Source organism: Ptiloglossa arizonensis, chromosome 7 (assembly GCF_051014685.1).
Source record: "Ptiloglossa arizonensis isolate GNS036 chromosome 7, iyPtiAriz1_principal, whole genome shotgun sequence".
Lineage (NCBI taxonomy): Eukaryota > Metazoa > Arthropoda > Insecta > Hymenoptera > Colletidae > Ptiloglossa > Ptiloglossa arizonensis.
In genome coordinates, this window is record NC_135054.1 from 24,501,693 (window position 1) to 24,516,922 (window position 15,230).

At 36.5% G+C, this 15,230-nt stretch overlaps 1 protein-coding gene across 1 annotated transcript; it reads left to right on the top strand.

Moving 5' to 3' along the window:
- The first annotated feature begins 12,649 nt into the window (after positions 1 to 12,649).
- LOC143149219 (PI-PLC X domain-containing protein 1) lies at positions 12,650 to 15,172 on the top strand. The gene is made up of 7 exons (XM_076316406.1): positions 12,650 to 13,099; positions 13,208 to 13,350; positions 13,427 to 13,672; positions 13,755 to 13,960; positions 14,089 to 14,296; positions 14,403 to 14,667; positions 14,731 to 15,172. The coding sequence occupies exons 2-7, from the start codon at positions 13,254 to 13,256 to the stop codon at positions 14,975 to 14,977; spliced, it is 1,269 nt and encodes a 422-aa protein (XP_076172521.1). The 5' UTR covers positions 12,650 to 13,099; positions 13,208 to 13,253; the 3' UTR covers positions 14,978 to 15,172.
- The last annotated feature ends 58 nt before the right edge of the window (positions 15,173 to 15,230 follow it).

Sequence of the window (15,230 nt, forward strand, 5' to 3'; positions counted from 1 at the left end):
GAAGCGAGCAAAATTAAGCTAAAGATTGGATAATTGCTTGGCAGATCACAGCCTTAAAACTAACTTATTCTAACTGCAGAGATAGAAGGAATCAATGTTCCTTCGATCTCCTCGTTTAATTCTGCCGAGCAATTACATTATGGAAAAATTAGGCAAAATTGGGAAATACGCGACGCGAACCGAAGAGTTGCTCCTACTAGGTCGGTCCCGTTTCCCCTCAGTGGGCCCGATTCTCAAGGAAATGCGCGACGCCGTCCACTCCTCTAGAGGAGTGCCCCGTTTCTCCCAACTCCGCAGCCAGGAGCCACGCAGAGCGTGGACCTGACTCACGAAGGATGACGAAGAGAGGGTCTTATGATGGATCAAGGGCTTCCGCAGGGACCGGTGCGAACACCTGCCCCTGTGTTCGCAGCATATACTCTCTCAAAGCGGACGCACCAGAAGAGACGGCGATCGAGCGTTCGGCCCACCTCCACGGCCGGTCACTTGCTTATGCAACAAGCAGAGGTGGCCGGACTGAGATACGAACAAGCGAGCAAAAAGAAGCTAAAGATTGGATAATTGCTCGGCAGATCACAGATATTCGTACACGGTGACCTTAAAACTAACTTAGTCTATACTTGGAATCAACAGTCCCGCGGAGGTTGCAATACATCGGTCCTCTTCGTTCTTCGTTCTTCGTTTTCCGATACATCTAAGAGAATGTATCTAAGAGAAACCTAAGAGTAACCTAAAGTCAAGCCATAATAGAAAATAGAAATGAATTTGGTTAGTGGAAAAAAATAAACATGTAAAAACAAGTAGAAATTAAAATCAGAGAACAAATGAAACGAATTAGACAAAGAAACAATTAAAAAAAAAAGAAAGGATTGAGAGAATGGTCGCCAGTACTGACCACCGCCTACCGGCGGCCAGTACCGGTTACCAGGGTGGGGGGTCCCCCTTCCATAAACCTAAAACGAAGAGATCCGTCCACCTCGGAGGCTCCAGGAACAATGAAATTTTAAACAACCGGCGGCTCCTTATATACCCGCCGCAAGGTCACTTACCAGTGACTTACCGTTACTTCTATTGTCTTTGTACGATCTAAACGAATATTTCAAGAAATTGATGGCTTTTCAGCCATTATTTATACTAGAACATTGTTAATAATTGTTTAATCTACGATCCTACGACGGTTGTTAATAAATATGATAAATAAACATCGAGATATCGCGAAATCTTCGAAGACGAACGGTTTCGGTGAATGTTTGTTCATTTCCGCGATTGTTACTAACATTTATGCACGTTCCCAATATTCATCGAAGAATTTGCTTTTTATGTTTGTATTGAAATTAATTAAGAAACTTATAGAAATTGATTTTAATCGAGGCTCGATGTTAAAACGTGTTTCGTAAAGTTTTAAAGCATGGAAAGTAACAATTGTTCATTAGATACATTAATTTAACATTTGTTTAATTCTTACAATTTACACAATACGCGTAGAAGTGGTATTTTTTACATAAAAGTGCCAAAATTCAATTAATCGCTGTTCTGGATAGAAAAATCATCGCGATGTATACTTGTGAATCGATAATCGATACGTGTAGCCTTGAGAATGTCAGTTGGATCTCAGCGAAAAATTCATTCGCGAACAAAGAATATTTCAACGAAATGATATTTTAAGCCATTATTTATACAAGGACATTGTTAATAATTGTTTAATCTACGATCCTACGACGGTTGTTAATAAATATGATAAATAAACATCGAGAGATCGCGAAATCTTCGAAGACGAACGGTTTCGGTGAATGTTTGTTCATTTCCGCGATTGTTACTAACATTTATGCACGTTCCCAATATTCATCGAAGAATTTGCTTTTTATGTTTGTATTGAAATTAATTAAGAAACTTATAGAAATTGATTTTAATCGAGACTCGATGTTAAAACGTGTTTCGTAAAGTTTTAAAGCATGGAAAGTAACAATTGTTCATTAGATACATTAATTTAACACTTGTTTAATTCTTACAATTTACACAATACGCGTAGAAGTGGTATTTTTTACATAAAAGTGCCAAAATTCAATTAATCGCTGTTCTGGATAGAAAAATCATCGCGATGTATACTTGTGAATCGATAATCGATACGTGTAGCCTTGAGAATGTCAGTTGGATCTCAGCGAAAAATTCATTCGCGAACAAAGAATATTTCAACGAAATGATATTTTAAGCCATTATTTATACAAGGACATTGTTAATAATTGTTTAATCTACGATCCTACGACGGTTGTTAATAAATATGATAAATAAACATCGAGAGATCGCGAAATCTTCGAAGACGAACGGTTTCGGTGAATGTTTGTTCATTTCCGCGATTGTTACTAACATTTATGCACGTTCCCAATATTCATCGAAGAATTTGCTTTTTATGTTTGTATTGCAATTAATTAAGAAACTTATAGAAATTGATTTTAATCGAGACTCGATGTTAAAACGTGTTTCGTAAAGTTTTAAAGCATGGAAAGTAACAATTGTTCATTAGATACATTAATTTAACATTTGTTTAATTCTTACAATTTACACAATACGCGTAGAAGTGGTATTTTTTACATAAAAGTGCCAAAATTCAATTAATCGCTGTTCTGAATAGAAAAATTATCGCGATGTACTATATACTTGTGAATCGATAATCGATACCTGTAGCCTTGAGAATGTCAGTTGGATCTCAGCGAAAAATTCATTCGCGAACAAAGAATATTTCAACGGAATGATATTTTAAGCCATTATTTATACAAGGACATTGTTAATAATTGTCTAAAGTATGGTCCTACGACGGTTGTTAATAATTATGATAAACAAATATCGAGATATTGCGAAATCTGCGAAGGCGAATTGTTTTAGCGAATGTTTATGTCTCTAGGCGATTGTTATAAACATTTTTGTACGTTCCGAACTTTTATGTTACAGTATGTAAATTAAATTTTATCGAAAAATGTAACTAAGAGTTTGGTATACATATATTTCTCGATTTTTTATGAAAATTAACATTTGTAAACTAATTAATGGTTTGCACTGTAAAAGTTGGGAATATTAATTTTACAAATTGCATTTTCTTTTGCATTGTAAGTGAATAATTTGCTTATGAAGATTAATTTTGATTGCAAATCGAGAAATATATGAATAAAAATATTTTACTTTCATTTCCGATCACAATTAATTTCTGAAAACTAACTAATGATTTATGATGCCTAAATAAGATGCACATTGTTCGATCAATATTGGGAACATGCATAAATGTTAGTAACAATCGCGAAAATGGACAAACATTCACCGAAACCGTTCGTCTTCGCAGATTTCGCAATATCTCGATGTTTATTTATCATATTTATTAACAACCGTCGTAGGACCATACTTTGGACAATTATTAACAATGTCCTAGTATAAATAATCGTTTAAAATATCATTTCGTTGAAATATTCTTTGTACGCGAAGGAATTTTTCGCTGAGATCCAACTGACATTCTCAAGGCTACACGTATCGATTATCGATTCACACGTATTCATCGCGATAATTTTTCTATCCAGAACAGCGATTAATTGAATTTTGGCACTTTCATGTAAAAAATACCACTTCTATGCGTATTGTGTAAATTATAAGAATGTAACAAATGTTAAATTAATGTATCTAATAAACAATTGTTACTTTCCATGCTTTGAAACATTAAGAAACACATTTTAACATCGAGCCTCGATCTAAATCAATTTCTATAAGTTTCTTAATTACTTGCAATACATAAATAAGATGCACATTGTTCGATCCATATTGGGAACATGCATAAATGTTAGTAACAATCGCGAAAATGGACAAACATTCACCGAAACCGTTCGTCTTCGCAGATTTCGCAATATCTCGATGTTTATTTATCATATTTATTAACAACCGTCGTAGGACCATACTTTGGACAATTATTAACAATGTCCTAGTATAAATAATCGTTTAAAATATCATTTCGTTGAAATATTCTTTGTTCGCGAAGGAATTTTTCGCTGAGATCCAACTGACATTCTCAAGGCTACACGTATCGATTATCGATTCACACGTATTCATCGCGATAATTTTTCTATCCAGAACAGCGATTAATTGAATTTTGGCACTTTTATGTAAAAAATACCACTTCTATGCGTATTGTGTAAATTATAAGAATGTAACAAATGTTAAATTAATGTATCTAATAAACAATTGTTACTTTCCATGCTTTGATACATTAAGAAACACATTTTAACATCGAGCCTCGATCTAAATCAATTTCTATAAGTTTCTTAATTACTTGCAATACATAAATAAGATGCACATTGTTCGATCCATATTGGGAACATGCATAAATGTTAGTAACAATCGCGAAAATGGACAAACATTCACCGAAACCGTTCGCCTTTCCAGATTTCGCAATATCTTGGCGTTTATTTATCATAATTATTAACAACCGTCGTAGAACCGCAGATTGCACAATTATTAAAAATATCCTAGTATAAATAATGGCTTAAAATATCATTTCGTTGAAATATTCTTTGTTCGCGTTGGAATTGTTGTTATTGAGATCAAACCGACATTGTCAAGGCTGGAAATGTTTATCGATTCACAAACGTCCATCACGATGATTTTTCTATCTAGAAAAGCGATTAATTGAATTTCGACGCTTTTACTTGAAGAATACAGCTTCCATGCGAATTCCGAAAATTATAAGAACGAAACAAATGTTAAATTAATGTATCTAATAAACAATTGTTACTTTCCATGCTTTGAAACATTAAGAAACACGTTTATACCTCGAATCTCGGTCAAAATTAATTGCTGTAGGCGAATCAATCATATTTAACGCATAAATAAGATGCATATTGTAAGATAAATGTTCGGAACATGTATAAATGTTAGTAACAATCGCGGAAATGAACAAACATTCACCGAAACCGTTCGTCTTCGAAGATTTCGCGATATCTCGATGTTTATTTATCATATTTATTAACAACCGTCGTAGGATCGTAGATTAAACAATTATTAACAATGTCCTTGTATAAATAATGGCTTAAAATATCATTTCGTTGAAATATTCTTTGTTCGCGAATGAATTTTTCGCTGAGATCCAACTGACATTCTCAAGGCTACACGTATCGATTATCGATTCACAAGTATACATCGCGATGATTTTTCTATCCAGAACAGCGATTAATTGAATTTTGGCACTTTTATGTAAAAAATACCACTTCTACGCGTATTGTGTAAATTGTAAGAATTAAACAAGTGTTAAATTAATGTATCTAATGAACAATTGTTACTTTCCATGCTTTAAAACTTTACGAAACACGTTTTAACATCGAGTCTCGATTAAAATCAATTTCTATAAGTTTCTTAATTAATTTCAATACAAACATAAAAAGCAAATTCTTCGATGAATATTGGGAACGTGCATAAATGTTAGTAACAATCGCGGAAATGAACAAACATTCACCGAAACCGTTCGTCTTCGAAGATTTCGCGATCTCTCGATGTTTATTTATCATATTTATTAACAACCGTCGTAGGATCGTAGATTAAACAATTATTAACAATGTCCTTGTATAAATAATGGCTTAAAATATCATTTCGTTGAAATATTCTTTGTTCGCGAATGAATTTTTCGCTGAGATCCAACTGACATTCTCAAGGCTACACGTATCGATTATCGATTCACAAGTATACATCGCGATGATTTTTCTATCCAGAACAGCGATTAATTGAATTTTGGCACTTTTATGTAAAAAATACCACTTCTACGCGTATTGTGTAAATTGTAAGAATTAAACAAATGTTAAATTAATGTATCTAATGAACAATTGTTACTTTCCATGCTTTAAAACTTTACGAAACACGTTTTAACATCGAGCCTCGATTAAAATCAATTTCTATAAGTTTCTTAATTAATTTCAATACAAACATAAAAAGCAAATTCTTCGATGAATATTGGGAACGTGCATAAATGTTAGTAACAATCGCGGAAATGAACAAACATTCACCGAAACCGTTCGTCTTCGAAGATTTCGCGATATCTCGATGTTTATTTATCATATTTATTAACAACCGTCGTAGGATCGTAGATTAAACAATTATTAACAATGTTCTAGTATAAATAATGGCTGAAAAGCCATCAATTTCTTGAAATATTCGTTTAGATCGTACAAAGACAATAGAAGTAACGGTAAGTCACTGGTAAGTGACCTTGCGGCGGGTATATAAGGAGCCGCCGGTTGTTTAAAATTTCATTGTTCCTGGAGCCTCCGAGGTGGACGGATCTCTTCGTTTTAGGTTTATGGAAGGGGGACCCCCCACCCTGGTAACCGGTACTGGCCGCCGGTAGGCGGTGGTCAGTACTGGCGACCATTCTCTCAATCCTTTCTTTTTTTTTTAATTGTTTCTTTGTCTAATTCGTTTCATTTGTTCTCTGATTTTAATTTCTACTTGTTTTTACATGTTTATTTTTTTCCACTAACCAAATTCATTTCTATTTTCTATTATGGCTTGACTTTAGGTTACTCTTAGGTTTCTCTTAGATACATTCTCTTAGATGTATCGGAAAACGAAGAACGAAGAACGAAGAGGACCGATGTATTGCAACCTCCGCGGGACTGTTGATTCCAAGTATAGACTAAGTTAGTTTTAAGGTCACCGTGTACGAATATCTGTGATCTGCCGAGCAATTATCCAATCTTTAGCTTCTTTTTGCTCGCTTGTTCGTATCTCAGTCCGGCCACCTCTGCTTGTTGCATAAGCAAGTGACCGGCCGTGGAGGTGGGCCGAACGCTCGATCGCCGTCTCTTCTGGTGCGTCCGCTTTGAGAGAGTATATGCTGCGAACACAGGGGCAGGTGTTCGCACCGGTCCCTGCGGAAGCCCTTGATCCATCATAAGACCCTCTCTTCGTCATCCTTCGTGAGTCAGGTCCACGCTCTGCGTGGCTCCTGGCTGCGGAGTTGGGAGAAACGGGGCACTCCTCTAGAGGAGTGGACGGCGTCGCGCATTTCCTTGAGAATCGGGCCCACTGAGGGGAAACGGGACCGACCTAGTAGGAGCAACTCTTCGGTTCGCGTCGCGTATTTCCCAATTTTGCCTAATTTTTCCATAATGTAATTGCTCGGCAGAATTAAACGAGGAGATCGAAGGAACATTGATTCCTTCTATCTCTGCAGTTAGAATAAGTTAGTTTTAAGGCTGTGATCTGCCAAGCAATTATCCAATCTTTAGCTTAATTTTGCTCGCTTCCTCGTTCCTCGGTCCGGTCACCACTGCTTCTTGTACAAGCAAGTGGCCGGCCGTGTAAGTAGTCCGAACGGTCTATCGCCGTCTCTTCCGGTGTGTCCGCTTCCAGAGGGGGCATGTTGCGAGCACAGGAGCAGGCATTTTTGCCGGTCCCTGCGAAAGCCTCCAAAATAAGACCCTCTCGTCGTAAAGATGGAGAAACGGGGCACTCCTCTAGGGGAGTGGTAGGCGTCGTTCGTTTTCTCTGGAATCGGAACCACGGAGGGGAAACGGGATAGACCTAGTAGGACCAACTGCACGGTTCGTGTCGCGTCTTTCCCAATTTTGCCTAATTTTTCCATAATGTAATTGCTCGGCAGAACTAAACGAGGAGATCGAAGGAACATTGATTCCTTCCATCTCTTTGGTTTGGTATCTTCGTTTGTATCGCGCGTCGAGGGAGATCGATGGAACTTTGATTCCATCTATCTCTCTCCGGGTCTCCGCTCGCAGCAACCTCCACGTGGTGAGACCTGGTAATCGGTATTACTCGCTGCGAGTAATATCGAGCTAATTGGCTGCGAATTTAGAATGATTATTTAAGATAAGAAAAAGTTGAATACCTTGAAAAGTAACATTTTTATAGTGCGTATGAATGCTCGAGTATGTTAATTAAACGAAAGAATGAGATTGTATCACCCATGTATCGATACCTTTGAATAAAGTCATTTTTAGTAACAACAAAAGCTTCTTTTTACCCATTATTTGCCTCCAATTCCTTAACCGGATCCTACCACATTGCTAAATTACCAAAGTTCCAAAATCGTCGAAAAATTTGGCCAATGTTCAGAAATTCATTCGGAAATCGCGCAAAATCTTAATTCGCAGAAACTTTTGGAATTTGACGACATTTCCAAAAATCCTCGGAATAGGAATACCTTCTCGAGTATCGTGTCCTCCCGTTACCAAAGCCAAAAATCAACGAAAGATCTAGCAAAAGTTCAAAAATTCGTTCGAAAATCCCAAAAAATCTCAATTCGTGGAAATTCTTAGAATTTGACGTCATTTCTAAAAATCCACGAAATCGTGGCACTTCCTCGCATATCGTATACCCCTGACACGAAGAGTCCCAAAATCGAACATTTTCTAAAATTTATGTCTGAATTTCAACCTTTGGTACGAGGAGAACACTTTCGCCAAGGAGGTATGCATTCCGATTTTTCAAGTATTAATCAAATGTTACATTGATACATCTTATAGTCAATTATTACTTTTCATATTTTAAAACTTTAAGAATCATCTCTTCACTTCGAAGCTCGATCAAAATTAATTTCTATAAGTTTCTTAATCATTTGTGATGCATAAATAAGATGCGCATTGTTCGATTAATATTGGAAACATGCATGAATGTTAGTAAAACTCGCGGAAATGAATAAACATTCACCGAAACTATTCGGCTTCGCAGATTTTGCAATATCGTGACATTTATTTATCATAATTATTAACAACCTTCGTTGGACCGTAGATTAAACAATTTTTGACAATGTCCCGGTATAAATAATGGCTAGAAAGCCATCAATTTCTTAAAATATTCGTTAGATCGAACAAAGACAATCGAAGTAAACGTGCGATAAAATAAATGGATATTTCTCTATATATCGAAATTATACTCTGGATGGTGTTCTGAACGCTCAGTGACACACATATGATACACGCCAATGAAGTGAGTTTCCATCTACTGGAGAATAGGTAAACTACACTTAAGGTGTGAAAACACCTGGCGGAGAAACGCTCAAGTTTGTCGAAGAATTGTTCTACTTTATACCAATAGGTAGCGTCACGAACATAATTTATCGACATTACAGATAAGTAATTCCATTTGTATGAAATTCCCTACCGTGCGGTAAAATAAATAAGTATTGATGTACAAACTTTTGTACGTATGATCTATCGAATAAGTTTAAAATTAAAGGAAATCAGCGTAATGTGATTTCTCTGCATTCTAGCTTTCCTTTATACATTTAACAAAGTCTTTGATACCTTGAAATTAAGGCTATACATATCGATTATCGATGCACAAGTGTTTATCACGATGATTTTTTTATATAGAAAAACCATTATTCGAATTTCAGCACTTTTCAGTAAAAAGTACCACTTCTACGCGTATTCTGTAAATTATGAGAATTAAATAAATGTAAAATTAATCCACTAAACAGACAATTATTACTTTTCATGCTTTAAAACTTTACTAAACAAGTTTTTATATTGAATCTCTATCAAAATCAATTTCTATAAGTATAATAATTTATAAAGCATAAATAAGATACACATTGTTCGATTAATATTGGGAACATGCTTAAATATTTACAAAAATCGTGAAAATTAACAAACCTGTTCTCCAATAGAGAACAACCCACATAATTACCACGCTACAAATATTTGGAATTACGCGTTCAGAATATATTTGCATGCATGCAAATAATAATTTCGGTATGTAGAGAAATATTCATTTATTTTATCGCACGGTAGGCAATGGCATTCGAAAAGAGATACTTATCTGTAATGTCGGTAGCTAATGCTTGTGGGGCCATCTATTGATGAAAGTCAGAACAATTCCTCGACAAACTTGAGCGTTTCTCCGCCAGGTGTTTTCACCCCTTAAGTGTAGTTTAACCCTTTCTCCAAAAGATGGCAACCCGTGTAATTACCACGTTACAGGGATTTATAATTGTGGGTTCTGAATTTATTTGCATGCATACAAACAATAATTTCGATATGTAGAGAAATATTTATTTATTTTATCGCTAGGTAGGGAATATCATTCGAAACGAGATACTTATCCGTAATGTCGGTAAATAATGCTGGTGGAGCCATCCTTTGATGAAAGTCGGAACAATTCCTCGACAAACTTGAGCGTTTCTCCGCCAGGTGTTTTCACACCTTAAGTGTAGTTTATCCCTTTCTCCAATAGATGGTAACCCATGTAATTACCACGTTACAGGGATTTGTAATTGCGGGTTCAGAATATATTTGCATACATACAAACTATAATCCCAATATGTAGAGGAATATTCATTTATTTTATCGCACGGTTACTTCGATTGTCTTTGTTCGATCTAACGAATATTTTAAGAAATTGATGGCTTTCAAGCCGTTATTTATACTAGGACATTGTTAATATTTGTTTAAACTATGGTCCTACGACGATTGTTGATAATTATGATAAATAAACATCAAGATATTGCGAAATCTGCGAAGGCGAACGGTTTTAGTGAATGTTAGTCATTTCCGCGATTGTTATTAACATTTTCGCACGTTTCGAACATTTATGTTACAGTATGTATTTCATTTATGTATTGTAAATGATTGGTTTGCCTATAAAAATTAAATTTTATCGAAAAATCAAAGTAAATGTTTGGTATTCATATATTCCTCGGTTTTTTGATCAAAATTAACATTTGTAAACTAATTAATGATTTTAACTGTAAAAATTGGGAATATTGATGTTACAAAATGCATATTATTTATGCATTTTAAATGATTGATTTGCCTGTAGAAATTAATTTTGATCGCAAATCGAGAAACATATCAATGCCAATATTTTGCTTTCATTTGCGATCAAAATCAATTTCTATAAGTCACTTAATCATTTGTAATGGAAAAATAAGTTGCACATTGTTCGATTAATATTGGAAACATGCGTAAATGTTAATAACAATCGGGGAAATGAACAAACATTCACTAAAACCGTTCGCCTTCGCAGATTTCGCAATATCTTGATGTTTATTTATGATAATTATTAACAATCGTCTTAGGACCGTAGTTTAAACAATTATTAACAATGTCCTAGTATAAATAATTGGTTAAAAGCCATCAATTTCTTGAAATATCCGCTTAAATCGTACAAATAAAATCGAAGTAACGATAAGTCACCTTCTCGAGGGGCGGTACCGCGGCGGATCTGCGCCGACCAGCGCGAAGGAAGTCTGTGGGAAGGTAGATTCATGTAACTCCGATACATTTCAATAAATTCATTATGTAAAAAATAATGAGCGTTTTTTCTTCTCCCACTTTATTTCCACTCTCTCTACTCCAAGAATTTCTAACTTTTGCTAAAATTTTTCCGAAAATTCTCAGAAATGGCGTCATTTTTGCGAAATTCTGAAAATTCTCAGAAATGACGTCATTTCCAAGAAGTGGCACGATAGGAATACCTCCTCGCACATTATGTTCTCCTGATACCAAAGTCTGAATTTTGGACAAACCTTTAGAAAATTTCTGAACTTTTGCTGAAATTTTCGTCGATTTCGAGACTTTGGTATCAGGAGAACATGATATGCGAGGAGGTATTCCTATCGTGCCACTTCTCGGAAATGACGTCATTTCTGAGAATTTTCAGAATTTCGCGAAAATGACGTCATTTCTGAGAATTTTCGGAAAAATCTTAGCAAAAGTTAGAAATTCTTGGAGTAGAGGGAGTGGAAATAAAGTGGGAGAAGAAAAAACGCTCATTATTTTTTACTTAATGAATTTATTGAAATGTATCGGAGTTACATGAATCTACCTTCCCACAGACTTCCTTCGCGCTGGTCGGCGCAGATCCGCCGCGGATCCTCCGCGAGTACGCCGCGGTACCGCCCCTCGAGAAGGTGACTTACCGTTACTTCGATTTTATTTGTACGATTTAAGCGGATATTTCAAGAAATTGATGGCTTTTAACCAATTATTTATACTAGGACATTGTTAATAATTGTTTAAACTACGGTCCTAAGACGATTGTTAATAATTATCATAAATAAACATCAAGATATTGCGAAATCTGCGAAGGCGAACGGTTTTAGTGAATGTTTGTTCATTTCCCCGATTGTTATTAACATTTTCGCACATTTCGAACATTTATGTTACAGTATGTATTTCATTTATGTACTGTAAATGATTGGTATTGATACGTTTTTCGATTTTTCTAGTTTCTCTGCATTATTTTCGCATTTTTGCAAAACCTTCTTTACCTGAAACGAAACAATACGAAGAAACATTTCTAACAAAGAGTTAACGGTTAAATACAAATATGTAATAAGAAAGACTGTAAATGGATCGTTTTAAAGAAAAGAAAAAATTTGAGAGCGATCGCCTATCGGTGGTCAGCACCGGTTACCAAGGGGGCAACCGGAATCCGTGATGGTTCGCGGAGTGTCCGGCCGTTTGTTTCGGAAGATTCCGATACGTCAGCGTATTCGACGCGTTTGTGGTAGGATAACGGAAGAGTCGTTACAAAATCATGTTGCATAATATCGTGCGTCGCGTGGCAGGGTCAGGTGAACCGAACCATAACTTCCTATTTATCCTCGTTCCGAGCACAACTATTGCGAGTTCAGTCGATTAGTAGCTTAGTAACACGGCGATCACGATCTTCGAATCTCCGTTAGAGAAAAAGATACACTCCCTGACAGAAAACGCTCGTGTTTTCTATTCTTTTTCGTTGCGGTACAACGATCGATTCTTATCTTTATTGCCAGTAAATTCACAAATACAATTTTATCGCTTTCTCTCTTGCCATCGACTCTGATGCTTCGGTTAAATGATCTACGAGTTCTGATCGATCGAGTAACTTGTTCTCCATACCGTTGACGCAAGTTGTTTAGGAGTACTTTTCGAAAAATTGTAGTTTGAAGTTTGTACTTTGGACCAAGTATCGAGCAGAATGATATTTTTCGCAGATTGAAGTGGCCCGGTGCTCTTTAATCGCAGATTTAACGATATATCGATGAATCGGTGATTAGTTCTTGTTTTGCAACCAAGTACACTAGATGTACAGTCTATCGAACGAGTTCGTCTAGGATAATTTTCGACAGGCATGTATCGCGTGAAACAGGATTCTCTCTGTCACGAAGAAAGAAATGTTTCTTTAACAACGATTCGATTAATGTCGTATTAACGAAATTTAAATTTTCACATAACAGGACGCCCATCTTTCTGACTGTAAAAAAAAGAAAAGAAAAAAAGAAAATGGCCCGTTACACGGCAATTTTAACGTTCGGTTTTCTTCTGGCGACAAATAATGGAACTTTCGCTACGAGAGTTTGCAATTCGTCTACGGAGAACTGTAAGTTTCGTGAATGTTTTTAAATCTCAAAACACTGTCGTAAGTTACGCAGAGTATTCGAATTTACTGTTCGTAGGGCAGTCACGCATCGGCATACTTATTTCGCCGGCAATATCGCCGGTAACGCAAGAGATTGAAATTTACTGGAACAACGTGAATATTCAGCCGGACGAGAAGCTCGTGCTTGTCGAAGAAAATAATTCGGGCTTCCCGTCCGTACTTTACAACGTTACGTCCAATGGACCAAGTGGCGTTGAAAACACCGGGATACGATCGGAATCTACAACCAGCTCGGAACATTCTTTCGCGAAACGATGCTCGAGTGGGTGATAGTTGAACATTTCCATTGATATACCACCACGGGGAGGAACGATCGAACTATGCGTAGAATATTTTTTCCTCAGAATATAACGTGGCCGTGCTGACGGCGACGGGTAACGTAACAAGAATGAACTGTCTCGAAACGCAACCGACTTGGATGAAAGAGAGGAAACATATTCTAGGTCCTCTTGAAATGAACCAAATTTTTCTACCCGGCACGCACAATTCCGCCTCGTACGCCCAGGGAAACGATACAGGAAATTTCATCTCGAAATATGCCGTAACGCAGGTAACGCGGAAAATGAAAATTATTGCTTTCTTCGATCTTGTCGCTCTTATTAACGTTTCGCGAACATCACTTTCAATCGCTTCAAATACAAGATCGAAGTCGATCGACCGATATTAACGAATCCTCAGGATATAGATATACTCGGTCAACTGATACACGGTGTACGGTATTTGGACGTCAGAGTAGGATACTCTTCTTTCACGGACGAGATTTGGTGGACCTATCATGGACCGTTTTATCGTTCGGTGTCGCTAAAAACTGTCATAGATCAAGTGAAAATGTTTCTCGATAATACCGAAGAAATTGTGATCGTGGACATTCGTGAATTTCCCGTTGGTAATCTCTTAAACTTAATTCCAACGTGATCGATTAAAAAGAAAAGTCGACTCTATTAACGCTGAATTTTAATACTTTTATTACGATTAAATCTTGTTTTCGATAGGTTTTAACAATATAACGATTCATCGCAGATTGGCATCGTATTTGGAGGATCAATTTCGGGATTATTTCCTAACGAATAATTATAGTTGGAGCATCACGATGAACGAAATTTGGTCTACCGGCAAAAGATTGATAATCGGTTATGAAAACGCGCAAATTGTAGAGGAACACGCTAGCATGTGGCCTTGCGTGCGACATCAATGGGGCAACGTCAGGACCATCGAGGATTTGTACAAATATTTGAATACAATTGAAAGCAGCGACAGGTAACGAGCTTGGAAAATAAAATGTAAAACGACGGTGGAATCATAATTTTCCAATTTTTTCAGTGACAATAGTAAAATACCGCGATCAGCGATGGCGGAATTGACGCCCAACGTACTAGACATAATTTGCAATCGACTGGGAAACCTTCGTGACATGGCGCACACGGTTAATGCAAATGTCACAAACTGGTACAGCACTCTTTGGCAATACAGTGCGAATATCGTAGCAGTGGATTTCGTGAGGAGTACCGATATCGTTGAAACTGCCATTAAATCCAATGAGAATCGACACCTATACTGCCGATACTAAACACTTTTCCAATTTAATTATTTAATTTAATGTTATGTAAACGGTGCTTTCGTCGCAAAGGTGAAACGTGATCGATATTTGTGCGATCGAATTAAACTGTCTCTTCTATTTTGATTATCACCCTTGCCATAAATTTTATACACGCGCAATAATTTGTCTCTACATTCGAGCAATAAACTTACGTTTTCAACCAGATTTTTGAATAGCATTCTTCGAGAAAAACTGTACCTCTGCAGTTAGACCGCGCTTTGCG

Excerpts from the sequence above, each read along its gene's own strand:
- LOC143149219 (XM_076316406.1), top strand. The coding sequence starts at position 13,254 with ATGGCCCGTTACACGGCAATTTTAACGTTCGGTTTTCTTCTGGCGACA. Across the intron at positions 13,351-13,426 it reads CAATTCGTCTACGGAGAACT|GGCAGTCACGCATCGGCATA; the intron begins GTAAGTTTCGTG and ends TACTGTTCGTAG. Across the intron at positions 14,297-14,402 it reads CATTCGTGAATTTCCCGTTG|GTTTTAACAATATAACGATT; the intron begins GTAATCTCTTAA and ends TGTTTTCGATAG.